Source organism: Spermophilus citellus, assembly GCF_964194105.1.
Source record: "Spermophilus citellus genome assembly, chromosome: 9".
NCBI classification, from domain to species: Eukaryota; Metazoa; Chordata; class Mammalia; order Rodentia; family Sciuridae; genus Spermophilus; species Spermophilus citellus.
The window spans coordinates 2,817,865-2,833,370 of record NC_138191.1 but is presented as its reverse complement, the minus strand read 5'-3'; the positions used below and the strand labels follow the sequence as shown (position 1 = coordinate 2,833,370).

The following is a 15,506-nucleotide window of genomic DNA, read 5'->3' as shown; positions in this document are numbered from 1 at the left end:
GAAGGATGGGGCAGAGCGGGGGAGAGGCCAGAGACTCCCTAGGGCATAGGGTCGCCAGAGCATTAGAGGGGAAGTGAGGGAGGATCGCGCAGGCTCTGACAGCCCAGCCCAGCAGAGGCCTCCGGGTTTCCTGTCTCTTGTCAGCTTTGCTTTTTTGTGGCATTTCTCAAGGCCTCTCCCCCGTCGGCCGGTTTCTGTGTTTCTTTTCCTCTGTCCGGGTCTAGCAACAATCCACGGTCTCCCCATCTCACTCGGGTCTCGGGTCTCCAGCTCGCCCTCCCCGCCGGGCTCTCGGGGTGGACAGTGCTCCTGGAGCCCCGCCCCCGAGGAGTGCTACTGGCGGAGAGGGTGGGAAGGCGGGGTCTAGCGGGCCTCTGGCGACACGGTTGGCCGCGGCGGCCGGGAGGCGGGCCGGAGGCGGGCCCGGCCGGGAGGCGGGCGGGGCGGCTGGGGCCGAGCCCAGAGCTCCGGGCGGTCGCATTGTTTTCCTCCGCGGATCCGCGGCGGGATTGGGGGCTGCGACTCGGACCTAGGGCTCTCGCGACCGACAGTCCCCCGGAGCCCACCTCCAAGCTTCACCCAGTTGGGACGACAGTCATCTCTCGCCTGGGCGCCCACCACAGACAGAACTCTGCGCGGTGCGGGCTGCTGGCCGCCCGCCGCGATCTCGATCCCGCTACCCCGGATCTCGGAGCAAGTACCGGGGCAGAGCGGGGTGGAGGAAGGCGGGGAGGAAGCGGCTCCGCAGGTGAGCGGCCAGCAGACCCCGTACTGGAGAGGCCAGGGGGACACCGGGCGCTGTGCGCCTGGCTGGCAGAGAGGGTCGGCGGAGTTGGGGCGCCCCGGGGAGGAGGGACTGTGGCCAGGCACCTTCTCCGCACTGCCGGGCTCAGGTCCGCGCTCCTCTTTCGACTGGGCTCTCTCCGAGTCGCCTCCCCCTGGATTAGGGAACAAGAGGGGGAATTTTTTGAGGCGCGCACCGTACAGAGAGTGGAAAACCTGGTCCCTTGCCTCCCCCGCAGGGTAAATAAGGTTCCGAGACTTGGAGAACCGGACCCTCTGGTTGCCCCTGCGGGGATGGAAAGCGGGACGCGTCATTCTGGACTTTGGTGTCAGGGCTGCATCTTCATCCTTGTGCAAGCAGGAGTCTGAGCACCTCTCGGGGGTTGGCTTGAGCACAGAGTCGGAGAAAGGCGCCCCGAGAAACCTCGGTCCAGCTCCTCTCTCCTTCTTTTACCCCACTCGGCCCAGGGCTTTGTTAGACTAGTCTCCCAAGGAGAAGAGCCGAGTGGCGACTGCATCCAAGCTCACCGACTCCGTTCAGCGCCGGCCTAGGGCCCGCCCTCGTCGGTTCCCAGCCTCTGGCCCTGTTTCCCTGGCTTGCGAGACCCGCCTCCGCTCCCCAACCCCCGCTCTCGTCCCCTCTCAGTCTGAGCTTGCAGGCCCCTTCAGCCCCTCCTCCCGCTAACGTGGCTCTGGGACCCGGTCCCGGCCCAGACTCTGCTACCCGCCCCTCCTCGGAGCCCCGGATCCAGCGAGGGGGAGACACGTCGAGCCCCTGGCCCCAGGCCGAGCTCACACGAAGCTCTAGACACCTGGATTATCCTCGTTGGGGGCTGGGTGGGAGGGAAGATAGGTGCCAACCTGAGGCTGAGAGCAAAGCGTTGGGGAAAGGTCTTGGATAAGGGAACGCGCCTAATCCGTGAGGCTTCTCGGTGCACCCTAGCTCCCCCTGAGGAAGGTGGACCCGGGCGGGCGACCAGCCCAGGGCTTCCTGCTATTGTCCCCAGCCCGGTCTCCCCTTCCCCAACCCTTCCCCATCCCTGCTAGACTCTGGCTATGACCTCCGCCACTCCCCAGAGGTGGCTGCCCAGCCAGGAGGAGAGAGAAGGGCTGTTTCCTCTTCCCATCTAGGAGAGGTTCTAGAAGGGGGAGAAAAGAGTTGGCCAGGTCTCTCCCTACAATTCCTCCAGGTCTCAGTAAGCCTCTCCCCAAGTCAAGGGGATGGGTAGGAGGTACCTAGATGCTGCTCCCCAAAAACATCTATGAAAAGCCCTCTTTAAAGATGTGTCATAGTGGAGTCTAGGGGCAAGGCAGAGGCTGACAAAGTGTTTTTAGAGGCGGACTAATCCAAGTGTGCAGTGTGTGTGTGGGTCTATGTGAAGGGGGGTTAGATAGGAGGGAGATAGGGCCTGCTTTCCCAGGGAAGAAGGAAGGGGCTGGGGGTCCTTGTTATCAGAGCATTTTGCTGGAAATGAAGAGCATGCAAATGAAATGCAAATTAGCCTCTATTGTCCCTAGCCAGGGTGCTTTTGCTAAGAAGGCTTTTGGATTCTGAAGGTTTTAATATGGGAGTGGTCTTCATGCCCCACAAACTCTCCCATTACCCCTTTCCCGAAGGCTGGTCTTGCAGGAGTTTCTGGCTAGGGACCATCCCCTGCCCTCATATCTCTGGGCAGGAAACTGCCAACACCTTTAAAACCAAACTAAATATCATCTCCCCTCCCCCTCTTCCCAAGCGGCATCTCCCTACACTAGAAGACTTTTCCTGAATTTTCACATTTACTTGTAAGAGATTGGGGCAGGAGGTGTAACTCAGGTTCTTCCCTCTTTTGTCCCTTTTTCCATCAGGTTGGAGGTCTCCTCTCCCCTTCGGAGGTCTCCTCTCCCCTTCGGAGGTCTCCTAACCCCTTCAATCCCCCTAGGAGTTACCATCCCAGGTAAGGAAGCAGGGGATAGAGCAGGGACATCCAGGGAACAGGAAGAGGGTCCTGCTGTCCTCCCCACTTGCCAGCCAGAGACCAAAGTAGTTTCCAGGGTGAAGATAACAGTTGCCCAGGGCAACTTGGTGGGGGGGCAGTAGGGGAGCTTAAGAGACAAGCTGTGTCCCTTCCCCTTCCCCTGGGAGTTCCAGCATCCGGAAACAGGGGATGGGGGAAGGAGGCTGGCTCAGCCTTTCACACCAGAGGGTCCTTAGCTAACTGACTGTTCTGCCCCTGGGGAAGGGGTCATCATTAGGTGTTCCTACCCCCTCCCCTCCTCCAGCTCTCTTGGGGCCCCACCTGACGTCAGCCTCCCCACCAGTGACGCTGGATTGGGGGTGGGGGGACACTTGGGTCCTGGTTTCAAGAGTAGAAATAATGGGGAGATGGAAGGGGGCTGGGCCTGTAAGCCTAGGGTTTCTCCTTTAGGGGACATGGTGGGAAGGGCAACTAAGGATTGTTGTGATCCCTTCACAAAGAAAGGATTCTTCCTGACCTGATTTCAGGAGCCTCCTCAGCCCCTGACTTCAGTTTCTGGGGAAGGCAGGAAGCTGGTGTGCATCTCCCACTGGGGGACCAGCCAGGGTCAGCTGGCTGGGGGAGGCTGATGGGTGGGAATAAGACCTGTCTCACCGTCCCCTCTACATATCCATCTTTCCAGGACTTTGGGCTGCAATTGCCTGCCATTTAATTATTTATATTTCAATTTTAGAGGCAGCCTGATGAGGAGAGAAAGGGACAGAGGGGCATATTCCACTATTTCACCTCACCAGTCCATTCTATTTCTGGCTCCCATAGAGGGCCAGTCTACAACCGACCCCCACCCCCATCAAGTACATGCGCTGGTTCTTTGGAGCCAGGGAGGGAACAGGGGGCTAGGAGAGGCTGGGAGGGGGCACAGTGGTCCAGGAGACAGCTGCAGCCAGAGCTAAATTTAGCCTCTGATCTGGCTTTGATGCAGATTCATTTTTGGCCAAGATGGTCCCCCCCAGCTCCCCTCCGTGTCCAGCTTTTTCCTTAGCTGTGGGAAGGGCCCCCCGGGAGCATGAGCTTAGATGGGGACAGTGACCCCTAGGCTGCCCCCCACACCCACCCTGTTCCTCCTGGATCCTAGAGGACCATGGCTGCCGCACAGCTGCCTCAGCCTGGGCACCGTGCCTGAGTCACTCCCAGTGTGGGGTGGGGGTCTGAGAGGGAGACAGAAGTAGACTTGGTGCCCTCTTTCTCTTCCCAGTGCCAAGGAGCCACTATTTATAATGTCAAGGCTTCAGTGTCTAATTATAGCTGGGAAGGGGTTAACACCAGGGGGGTCAGGAGGTGTCACCTACCAAATGTCCCAGACTCAGTCAGGAGAGAAAAGGAGAGGCTGAGTGAGAAGCCTGGAGCTACAGGCTCGTCCTGTCCTTACCTGGGGTCATGAAGGCAGGCCTCACACTAGCCAGTTTGGGCCAGTTGGAGAAGCAAGATCCTTGAGTGACAGTGACAGCTGGCTGGGACTAGGATAGAGCAGCAGAGAGGTTCTTGCCCCCACCCCACAGGGTCTTCTGGGGATAGACTGGGAGAGAAGCTGACTATTAGATGGAGGGAACTTGGCCCCTTGCCCCACTTTTCTGTTTCTCCTTTCAGGGCCAGCATATGGGTGAAGGGGCACCCCCTGGGGCCTGAGCTGCCCCACACAGGATGCTCCGTGTCCCCTACTTCATGCCCCTGCTGCTGCTCCTGCTGCTGCTCTCACTTCCCTCTATCGGAGCCACCTTTCCCCAGGACCCCCTCCCTCTGTTGATCTCTGACCTACAAGGTGAGTGACCCTTTCCACCCCACCCCTCTCAGTGAGTGAGCAGAGATGAGGCCAACATGGGGTACAAGTGGGAGAAGGCCCCAGCCTCAAAGAAGCGAAGAGCCCGGGCCGCCAAGGGCACGGTTAGGCCGAGGAGAGGCTGGGAGGGGGCAGCTGGTGCCTCAGGTTCATTCTTTCTTTTCCCTGGGACTCTTCACTTAGAGACAGTGTGATTTGATGGTTAAAATGTCCTCTTAGGGGTTAAGGCTGTAGCTCAGTGGCAGAGGCTTGCCTAGCACGTGTGAGGCACTGGGTTGGATCCTTAGCACCACATACAAAAAAACAAGCAAATAAAATAAAGGTGTGCTGCCATCTACAATTACCAAAAAATCAAAAAATCCTGTTAGCCAGGTGGGATTGTGTCTACCTAAGCTACACTAAGTGGCAAAGCACCCTTGGGTTCAATCGGGAGTGCCGTGAAAAAGGTCGTGGTAGCAGTGGTGGGATGCTCATGGTGACACATGCCTAGAATCCCAATGACTCAGGAGTCCATGCCAGCTTTAGCAAGATCCTGTCTCAAAATAAAAACAACAAAAACTGGGAATGTAGCTAAGTTGTAGAGCACCCCTGGGTTCAATCCCCAATACCAGAAAAGAGAAATAAAATGCCGGGCACAGTGGTGCATGCCTGTAATCCCAGTGAACTCAGTGAGACCTGTCTCTAAATAAAATACAAAATAGGGCTGGGGATATGGCTCGGTGGTCGAGTGCCCCTGAGTACAAAAGAAAAAAAAAAAAGAAAATACAAAAATAAAAAGAAGATGAGCTTGGTGACATATTCTTTTAATCCCAGCAGTTTGGGAGGCTGAGATAGGAGGATCGCAAGTTCAGGACAGCCTCAGCAATTTAGCAAGGCCCTAAGCAACTTAGTGAGATCATGTCTCAAAATAAAAAGAGGTAGGGTTGAGGTTGTAGTTTCGTGGTAGAACACTTGCCTAGCATGTGTAAGGCACTGGGTTGGATTCTCAGCACCGCATATAAATAATTAAAGGTCCATCAACAACTAAAAAAAAAATATTTAAAATAATAAATAAATAAAAGAGTTAGCTCAGTGGTAAAGGACCCCTGGTCTAAATTCTAGTGCAAAATATGTAAAATAAAATAAAACAAATAAAAAGGACTGGGGGTATAGCTCAGTAGAATGGTAGAATGCTTGCCTATCATGCAAGTTAGATCCTTAGTACCACAAAACAATAAAAGAAGGTGAACTCACAGCCAGTTTACATTCCTGCTAAGTTGCTCACTAGCTCGGTGACCTTTGTTAAGCTTATTTAACTTTTCTTTGCCTCAGTCTCCTCATCTGCAAAATGAAGATAATAATAGTGTTCTACCTCATGGGGTTATTTAGGGATGAAATGAGATAAAACATGTAAAGTGATGAGAACACTGTCTGGCACAAACTAAATGCTTTATATTTATTTGTTATTATTATTAGTCACAAATTAAAGGCCTGGTTCCCAAACACCCCAACACCTCCTTTTCTACCACTTGTGCTACCACTAAGCCTAGGTCTTTTTTTTTTCTTTTTAAATATTTTTTTAGTTGTAGATGGACAAAATATCTTTTTTTTTTTTTAAGAGAGAGTGAGGGGAGAGAGAGAGAGAGAGAATTTTAATATTTATTTTTTAGTTATCGGCGGACACAACATCTTTGTTGGTATGTGGTGCTGAGGATCGAACCCGGGCCGCGCTGCATGCCAGACGGGCGCGCTACCGCTTGAGCCACATCCCCAGCCCAACAAAATATCTTTATTTATTTATTTTTATGTGGTGCCCAGGATCGAACCTAGGGCCTCACACATGCAAGGCAAGTGCTCTACCACTGAGCTACAGCCCCAGCCCAAACCTAGGTCTTACTATAATGGAAACCATAAGCCCAGTATTTCTGAAAACCTTTATCTGTTTGCAGTCCCTGTTATATATCTAGGATTTAGAGCAATTTTAAGGAAGGAAGAACTGCAGTTGGGTTTTGGGGAGTAATTGTTGGGGAACAGATCTGAACAGCAAATACTTACATGTGCCAAATGCAATTCTAAGCACTTTATGAAGTTAAATCAATTATCCCTGGACTCTGAGCTCTCTGTGAACACTGATGACTATGGTTTCCATAGTCAGGCCGGGCGGATGCTGGAGTTGGTCAGGAGAGGCAAAAACCCTGGAGGGCTGAGGTGACCTGTGAAGACCCTTGAGGGGAGAGTGCAGAGAGGGCTGGTTGAAATGGAGGAAGTAAGTGCTCCAGATGGGACAGCATACAAGGTGGGTGGGGAATTGTTAACCCAAAGGCAGTTCCAAGAAAGGACTGGACTCAGCTCTGGAGTTATACAGACCTAGATCTAAATGAGCTCATGCAATTCCCTTAATTTTCCTGAGCCTCAGGCTCTTCATCTGCAAAATGGGGTCAACGTTAACATTTACCTCATAGGATTAATGTACTAAGTGAGATCTAAAGTGCTACACAAGCTGGGCACAGTGGTGCACACCTCCAATCCCAGCGACTTGGGAAGCTGAGGCAGGAGGATCACAAGTTCAAAGCCAGCTAACTTAGAGAGGCCCCAAGCAACTAGTGAGACCCTGTCTCAAAATAAAATATAAAAAGGGCTGGGGGTGTGGCTCAAAGGTTAAGCACCCCTGGGTTCAATCCCTGGTAACAAGTTAATAAATAAATAAATTTTAAAAATAAATAATAAAGGGGGCCTGGGGATATAGCTCAGTGGTAGAGCACCCCTGGGTTCAATCCTTAGTACCAAAAAAATAAATAAATAAATAAAGTGCTAACACAGTGCTTAACAGAGATTAATTAAGTGCTCAGTGTTACTGGCATCATTTTTATTAATAGCTTTTGGTTTCCTCTCATCTTTCCCTGTGCGTGGCTGGGTTTCATGTTGTCGTGGGTGTTGGGAGTGTGTGTATCCTGGCTGGCCCTCAGCACTTCACCTCTCTGTGTCCTCCAGGTATTTCCCCATTATCCTGGTTCCGGGGCCTGGAGGATGATGCTGTGGCTGCAGAACTTGGGCTAGACTTTCAGAAATTCCTGACCTTGAACCGGACCTTGCTAGTGGCTGCCCGGTAAACTGGCCGAGGCACAGTTGTGGGGCAGACATGCATGCTCCTGGGCAGACATGGGACCTGCATGGCCACTGCAGCATCTTGCAGGGGACACATGCAGGTGCACAAGCCATGGGACACGGATATGCTTGGACCCAGAGCACAAATGCCAAGGCATGGAATAAAGGGAGGGTAGGGAGCAGGAGGTCTGTGGTTTGTCCCTGAGCAGGTGACTGTGGCTAAGGTGGGGGGCTAAGGAGCTCAGGTGGGGCACCTTGGCTCAGCTCTGATCCTCGTTACCTACCCCTTCAGGGAACACGTTTTCTCCTTCGATCTTCAAGCCCAAGAAGAAGGGGAGGGGCTGGTGCCCAACAAGGTGAGGGGCTGTGTGGGAGGAGGTGCAGGCATGGAGATGAGCTGGGAAAGGTCTAACAGTGGTCAAGTGGGTGGGAAGGAGGATCTGAAAAGAGCCATATGTGGGGGGTCCAGATTGCCTCACAGTGTTCTACTTCTCCTTCAGTATCTAACATGGAAGAGCCAAGATATGGAGAACTGTGCTGTCCGGGGAAAGCTGATGGTGAGGAATAGAAAGAGCATCTAGGGGGAGAAGGAGGCCTCTAGCTTCTGCCCAAGGGTCTTCTACCATGCCAAAGTTCCTACCCACTTTTCTGTCCTAGGCCACTGAGGACAATGGAAAGAGGATTAATGCTTTTTAGTTCCCTTTATATTCCTCACAAAAAGGGAAAATGAGGCTCAGAGAGGCCAAAGGATGTGGCCAAGGCTGCAGGGCTAGCAAACAGTGCAGCTGGGACTTGATCCCACATCATTCTGATTGGCTCAGGGTGGTAGCCTTACTTCTTGTGACCCTGAGTCCCAGTCGCAGCAACCTGTCACTGACCTAGAATTTTGGGTTCTCTAGGACGAGTGCTACAACTACATTCGTGTTCTCGTTCCCTGGGACTCCCAGACGCTGCTTGCCTGTGGAACGAACTCATTCAGCCCTGTGTGCCGCAGCTATGGGGTACAAAGAAGAGGGTGGGGGGAGGATTGATTGGGAGGAGAAGAACTGGGTCAAGGAATGGGAGTGCCCAGAATGCAAGGGTCCAGAAGGCGTCAAGGGGACATGCGGGAGTGGGTTATGGAGCCTGACTCCAAGGTGCCAAGGATACCAGCAACCTGCTCCCTCTGCCCCCAGATAACTTCACTGCAGCAGGAGGGTGAGGAGCTGAGCGGGCAGGCTCGGTGCCCCTTTGATGCTACCCAGTCCAACGTGGCCGTCTTTGCAGGTATGCACCTGGGCATGTGGCTGGAGGGAGCTCCTACCTTACACCTCTCCTATCTGGTCTTTCCCCTGTGTCCTTGAGTGGAGGGTTGAGGTAGGGGCCAGGGCCAGGTCCAGTTCGGGGTGTGGATAGCCAAATAAGATGCAGGATGCCGACCCCTGGCCTCACCTACCCATCCCTCCAGAGGGCAGCCTGTACTCAGCCACGGCTGCGGATTTCCAAGCCAGCGATGCCGTTGTTTACAGAAGCCTTGGGCCTCAGCCCCCGCTCCGCTCCGCCAAGTACGACTCCAAGTGGCTGAGAGGTCAGGGCGGGCCTGGGGGAGGAAGCCTATTCTTGGGGCGAAGGTGCAGAGGGAGGACGGTGTGGGGATCAGGCAGAGGGTGTGGCAGTAAGCTCATGTATACAATAGGGAGAGGACTTTCTGGGCAGATATAGATACTCTTCCATACCTTTGCCTGTCACTCCCCACCTCAGAGCCACACTTTGTCCATGCCTTGGAACATGGAGACCATGTCTACTTCTTCTTCCGAGAAGTCTCTGTGGAGGATGCCCGGCTGGGTAGGGTAAGGACATGGGCACCAGGGATGGTAGCTGGAGGGTTCTTTTGGGTCCTAAGGAGCCAGTGTGAATCTGGGGAAGATTCTGGGACCCTAATCTGCACAGCACAATCCCCTGGACCCTGAGCCCCCACCTCGGTGTGGCCCCCAATTCTTCCCTCACATTCAGCTGTGAGCTTCATCCTGACCCGACTGACCTACCATGCCGTACCCTTAGCTGCCGCCTTAATCTCCGTCTTGGTGTTCTTAACTGACCTCCTCCCTCTCAGCCAGTCGACTCTCACTTTCCTCTTCCCCACTGGCACAGGTGCAGTTCTCCCGGGTGGCCCGTGTTTGTAAACGTGACATGGGTGGCTCTCCTCGGGCCTTGGACCGCCACTGGACATCCTTCCTGAAGCTGCGGCTCAACTGCTCTGTCCCCGGGGACTCTACGTTCTATTTTGACGTCTTGCAGGCCTTGACTGGGCCTGTGACCCTGCATGGCCATTCTGCTCTCTTTGGAGTCTTTACCACCCAGACCAATAGGTTGGTACCAAGCTGAGCACCAAGAGTATGACTCCAAGTGGCTGCGAGGTCAGGGCGGGCCTGGGGGAGGAAGTCCCCTGTCTCACCAACATCCAAACTCGCCTCTCAAAGCCTATATATTGATGAGCCAGGTGTGTTGGTTGCATCTGTCATCCCCGCTACTTGGGCAGCTGAGGCAGGAGGATCACAAGTTTGAGGCCAGTTTCAGCAGGATCCTATCTCAAAATAAAAAATAAAAAGAGGTGGGAGGTAGCTAGTGGTAGAGTTCGCTGGGTTCAACCCAGTACTACCCCTGCGCCCTCCCAAAAGCCCACTGATGAGGGCAGCGAGAGAAAGCTTTAAGTAAAACCAGTTTGCTACCCACCTTTTGTTCTGGCAGCATGGCACCCAGAAGCTGCCCCATCCCTTAGTGTCTGTCCCCTAATACGGTACGCAAAAGGAGGCTACCGCTTCCTACCTAGTGGAGCTATGCAGTCCCTCTCAACCAACATTTATCCTACATTTTTTTTCTGGCTCCCTCCAGCATCCCTGGCTCTGCAGTCTGTGCCTTTTACCTGGAAGACATTGAACATGGGTTTGAGGGCAAGTTCAAGGAACAGAGGAGTCTGGATGGTGCTTGGACCCCCGTGTCTGAGGACCGGGTCCCCTCACCCAGGTACCCAGATAGTGTTGGCTTTTGGGGGACAGAAGTAAGCATTATCTAAATGGGATAGGGAGGAGGGGTGAGGTGTCCAAGGCCTGGGAGGGGGCTTAGCAGTGTGTTGGCCATGGGATTGAAGAGCTGCAACAGGGATGGGAACAGTTGTGCAAGAGTCTGTGTGGAGGGCACAGGGGTTACCAAGTATTTTTAGGAGCAGTGGTGGGACACAGAACCCAACTAAGCCCAGGTTCCCCACACTAAGGCAGCCCCTTGTCATGTGCCCACCAGGCCAGGATCCTGTGCAGGTGTGGGTGGGGCAGCCCTCTTCTCCTCTTCTCGAGACCTTCCTGATGATGTCCTGACCTTCATCAAGGCTCACCCACTGCTAGACCCTGCTGTGCCACCTGCCACCCACCAGCCTCTCCTCACTTTCACTAGCAGGTATGGGGCTAAAACTACTAGCTAGCACCTCCTGCCCTCAGCCCCTCTCCTCTTTGACCCTAGAAGGTAAATCACATGATGAGTACTTCACGAGAGGAAGTACTCATGAAGGTGGAAGGGAGAGAGCTAAGAAAGGAGCCCTGGAGTGAGGAGTCAGGATGCAGGAATGGGAACCAGGACTCCTGGGCTCTCCTTGAATGCTCTAGCTGAACAGGTTACGCTGACTTGAGGCCTATTGCTCCAGGGCTCTACTAACCCAGGTGGCTGTGGATGGCACGGCTGGTCCCCACAGAAACACTACTGTCCTGTTCCTTGGCTCCAATGATGGCACGGTGCTGAAGGTGCTGCCTCCAGGCGGGCAACCTGGGCAACCCGAACCTATCCTATTGGAAGAGATTGATGCCTACAGCCCCTCCCGGTGAGACCTCTGGAGGGCGGCCCCTGCAGAGCTGGAGGGGAGTGGAGGTGCAGATGGGGAAGTGGGAATGGGTTGGGAATTCCAACATTAGTTTCTTTTTTTAGGACAGGAGCTGTGGGATAGAGAAAGGGGCTTGGTGAAAAGACCAGATAGTGAGTTGGGGCAAGGTGATTCCATGGATTGTGCTTGGTTGCTCCTGCACCTCCTCACCTTCTGCTCATCACTTCTCCAAGGGAAAGGTAGCTCCACCTGCCCCATCCTGAATCCTTCTGGCCTCACCCTAGGTGCAGTGGGAAGCGATCAGCCCAAACAGCAAGACGGATCATAGGGCTGGAGCTGGACATTGAGGGTCACAGACTCTTTGTGGCTTTTTCTGGCTGTATTGTCTATCTCCCTCTCAGCCACTGTGCCCGGCATGGGGCCTGTCAGAGGTAAGAGGGGTCTGAGGCCTGGCGCTGCCTGGGCAAGCTTCCTGGGCCAGCAGTAGCACAGAAAGATCCACAGGTGGCAGGGAGATATAGGGGATGTTTGGGTGAAAGAGTGCTTTAGGCATTCTGAAGGTGCGCAACAAGCAGGGTCTGGAGTAGAGATCGGGGCCGATGCAATGGGAATGTAAGGCTGGGAGTCTCCTGTGAACCAAGGTGAAAGAAGAGGCAGCAGAATGGAAGGGAATAGAGTGGAGTCCCAGCCTCACATGACTCGGTTTCCCCTAGGAGCTGTTTGGCTTCTCAGGACCCATACTGTGGATGGCATAGTTCCAGAGGTTGTGTGGACATCAGGGGAACTGGTGGGTAAGTAAGGAGCCCCTGAATCTTCTGAGGATTACATTCCCTACCACTAAAAGAGGGCTAGGATGCAAGATGGGGACAAGGTGTAGAACTGCCCTGAGCCACTTCCTTTTCTTCCTAGGACTGATGTGGATCAGGTTGGCAACCAGGAATTCACAGAGCATGGTGAATGCCAAGGTAAAAACCAGGGGTGGCAACAGCTGCAGCCAGAGGTGCACATGGTTCTGATAGCCAGACACGCCCCAGGCATGGGTTTTTGTCTTTCTTGCCTTCTGTGGCACAGTCGCCTCCATCAGTTCTTCATGAAGCTTCCCTCTGACCCCATCTTTACCCTCTCTCTCCCATTTCATAGATGGAGCTACTGGAAGTCAGTCAGGCCCTGGGGATTCTGCTTATGGTGAGTCCTCTTGTCCCAGCTTCACCTTCCCTTACTTAGCCCACACACCCAGGTCTGTGTCCCATGGCAGCAGCAGACCAGTACCTGGACCTCACAAAAAGTCAGGACCCTCCTGACATCCAGCATATAAGCTCAGTACTTGGCTACAGAAGGATGCTTAATAAGTAGCTTATGAACAAATAAATCAGAGAATGTCCTGCATGGTTAGCCCTTCCCCATGCCCAGACCAGAGTAGAGGCCGAAGTTCCGGCCTCTTGGATTCCACAGTGGGAGGGATCCCCTGGGTGGGTGTTGGGTGGAGAGCAGAAGCCTCACTGGCTCTGACCTGGTCTTTGTCGCCAGTGTTTCTGAGTCCTGGCCCTTCCCCTGAGACCCCCAGTCCCCCCAGTGATGCCCACCCCGGGCCCCAGTCTTCCACTCTTGGAGCTCACACTCAGGGTAAGGGGGTTAATTGGGAGGGACAGGAGTGAAGTGTGGGGCTGCTGACTCCTGGCGAGTTCTAAGCCTGGCACTGACTGGTGTTTGGTCTCTAATGCCTGTTCGGAGTCTCCCTTCCCAGATGCCCCACCTCCTTCTGCACGGACGGTTTGGCGGTTGTTCTTGGCATGGCTACAAGGGACCAGGACTGGGCTGGGGACTCCCCAGGCCCATGCTCTAGCCTGTGTGTGAGGGGCAGTGCTTTGGACTGCGTGTGTTGAGGGGTGAGGGGAGGGGAATCCCAAGGAAGGAAGGCCAAGGCCGTGGGAGTAAAGCCAAGCAGCAGGGGAGGTGGTAGAGGACCCTCTAGGCCTGGCACCACCTGTGCACCCCCTACCCTAGGCTGAGCCTCCCTCTTCCTCTGGGTTGGCAGGTGTGCGCCGGGACCTCCTCCCGGCCTCAGCTTCCCTCTCTGTCCCGATACCACTGCTCTTGGCCAGTGTAGCCGCAGCCTTCGCCCTGGGCGCCTCAGTCTCTGGCCTCCTGGTTTCCTGTGTTTGTCGCCGAGCCCACCGACGTCGGAGCAAAGACATCGAGACCCCGGGGCTCCCACGACCTCTCTCGCTCCGCAGTCTGGCCCGCCTGCACGGCGGCCCCGAGCCCCCGCCACCCTCCAAGGACGGGGAGGCCGCGCAGACGCCGCAGCTCTACACCACCTTCCTGCCTCCCTCGGAGGGCGGACCCCCGCCCGAGCTGGCCTGTCTGCCCACGCCGGAGTCCACCCCGGAACTGCCGGTCAAGCACCTCCGCGCCGCAGGAGGGCCCTGGGAATGGAACCAGAACGGCAACAACGCCAAGGAGGGCCCGGGCCCGGGCCGGGCGCGGGCGGGCCCGGCGGGCGGGTGCGCGCCGCGCGTGCTAGTGAGGCCGCCGCCGCCGGGCTGTCCTGGGCAGGCGGTGGAGGTGACCACGCTGGAGGAGCTGCTGCGTTACCTGCACGGCCCGCAGCCTCCTGGGCCGGGCGCCCAGCCCTCGGTCCCGGCCTCCGCGGCCTTCACCTCGCGGGCGCCCCCGCCGGAGCCCGGGCCCGGCCTTTTGGCCGACTGCAGTCCCCTCCCGCGCGAGTGCGCGCCGCCGCTGAGGCTGGACGTGCCCCCCGAGGGCAAGTGCACGGCCCCCTGCGCGCGGCCCGCGCTCTCCGCCCCGGCGCCCCGCCTCGGGGTGGCGGGGAGCCGACGGCCGCCTTCCGCCCACCGTGAGCCCCCAGCCCTGCTCACCCGAGTCCCCTCAGGGGGCCCCGCCAGGTACTCCGGGGGGCCCGGGAGGCACCTCCTCTACCTGGGACGGCCGGAGGGCCACCGAGGCCGCGCTCTGAAGAGGGCGGACGTCGGGGCGCCGCAGTCGACTCTGAGGCCGCCCCTCCTCGGGCCGGCCGCTCGCCTGGCTGTGCCCGACGGCAGCCATTTTAACTTTTAAAGGAGCTGCTCCACCGCCTCACCGGGGCCCTTGAGGCCCAGGTCCTCGAGGGCGTGGGGGTGGACGCGAGACGACTCCGGCCTTCTGGACTCCGAGTCCCCGGGGTCTGGCCCCGGGCTTATTTATTGACTGTCTTTCCCCCAGTCCTCAAGAGGAGTGGGAGGCAGAAGCCGTCCCTCAGCGAGCCACATTCCGGGACTGGCAGACCTCCATCCCCTCTCCCTTCCAGCCAAGCTGCCTTAACTCGCCCTCGGGGCTGCTTCCACGGGCCGAGCCCCGGGCGGGCGCGCGGACAGACGTGGCTGGGGCCACGCAGCGTCGTGCCGCGTCTCGGGCCTCCCGGGACTGGGACGTGCCTCCTCCTACTGTGTAGGAGCCTCCGCTCCCCAATACAGCTGTGTCCCTGAGCTGCTGCCTGACTACTCGCTGTGGGGCGGGCACGGGGCGTGGGGTCGGTTGGCTCCAGCGTGGGGCGCCTTCGCCCAGAACCTGCCTTCACCTGGCCTTGAGCTCTCCCCAGTAGCGGGAAGGCTGCGGCCCCACAGGGCCGGCCAGCCTGGTTTCCCGAAGGCGGCACGCGGAGGAATGGTGTGTGGGGAAGCGCCGCAGGGCTAGGGGGCTGGGGAAGCACGCGAGCACGTGCCTGGCTCGAGATCGGTTCTACGGGGCGGGGAGGAAATTTTGGAGGGATAAATTGAAGCTTCGGCGAGACTTGAGTTTTAGATCAGGAAATCTTGTCCCAAAGAGAATTGGGCTGAAGGAGGTTGGATCGCTTGAGGGGTAAAGCTGCGGGAAACAGCGAAGCACTCGGCCCTGCTGGCAGCAAAGGTTTCCTGGAGTGCTTCCCCTTCAGGTAGCGGCAGGGGTGGTCGCCAGGGCGTGTTTCGCGGCGCGCATGCGTAGCGACGCTCCGGCCACG

At 56.4% G+C, this 15,506-nt stretch overlaps 1 protein-coding gene across 6 annotated transcripts; it reads left to right on the top strand.

The window, feature by feature from the left end:
• Nucleotides 1-383: 383 nt before the first annotated feature.
• Nucleotides 384-14,994, top strand: SEMA6C (semaphorin 6C). 6 transcript variants are annotated; one of them, XM_081307408.1, is made up of 20 exons: nucleotides 388-748; nucleotides 2,632-2,720; nucleotides 4,389-4,560; nucleotides 7,549-7,663; nucleotides 7,955-8,018; nucleotides 8,163-8,219; nucleotides 8,562-8,663; nucleotides 8,838-8,928; nucleotides 9,110-9,229; nucleotides 9,403-9,491; nucleotides 9,793-10,010; nucleotides 10,534-10,665; nucleotides 10,939-11,091; nucleotides 11,336-11,509; nucleotides 11,794-11,940; nucleotides 12,223-12,300; nucleotides 12,419-12,474; nucleotides 12,650-12,694; nucleotides 13,037-13,132; nucleotides 13,545-14,994. In XM_081307408.1, the coding sequence occupies exons 3-20, from the start codon at nucleotides 4,443-4,445 to the stop codon at nucleotides 14,585-14,587; spliced, it is 2,898 nt and encodes a 965-aa protein (XP_081163534.1). In that variant the 5' UTR covers nucleotides 388-748; nucleotides 2,632-2,720; nucleotides 4,389-4,442; the 3' UTR covers nucleotides 14,588-14,994. The 6 variants fall into 6 exon arrangements, with proteins under 6 accessions (XP_081163535.1, XP_081163537.1, XP_081163534.1 ...); XM_081307409.1 differs by lacking the exon at nucleotides 13,037-13,132 and having other exon boundaries at nucleotides 384-748; XM_081307411.1 differs by lacking the exon at nucleotides 11,794-11,940 and having other exon boundaries at nucleotides 386-748.
• The last annotated feature ends 512 nt before the right edge of the window (nucleotides 14,995-15,506 follow it).

What these genes read in the sequence shown, in the direction of transcription:
- SEMA6C (XM_081307408.1), top strand. Translation starts at nt 4,443, where the DNA reads ATGCTCCGTGTCCCCTACTTCATGCCCCTGCTGCTGCTCCTGCTGCTG. An exon ending in GACCGGGTCCCCTCACCCAG is followed by an intron (nt 10,666 to 10,938) that starts GTACCCAGATAG and finishes TGTGCCCACCAG; the next exon opens with GCCAGGATCCTGTGCAGGTG. An exon ending in GACATCAGGGGAACTGGTGG is followed by an intron (nt 12,301 to 12,418) that starts GTAAGTAAGGAG and finishes TTTTCTTCCTAG; the next exon opens with GACTGATGTGGATCAGGTTG.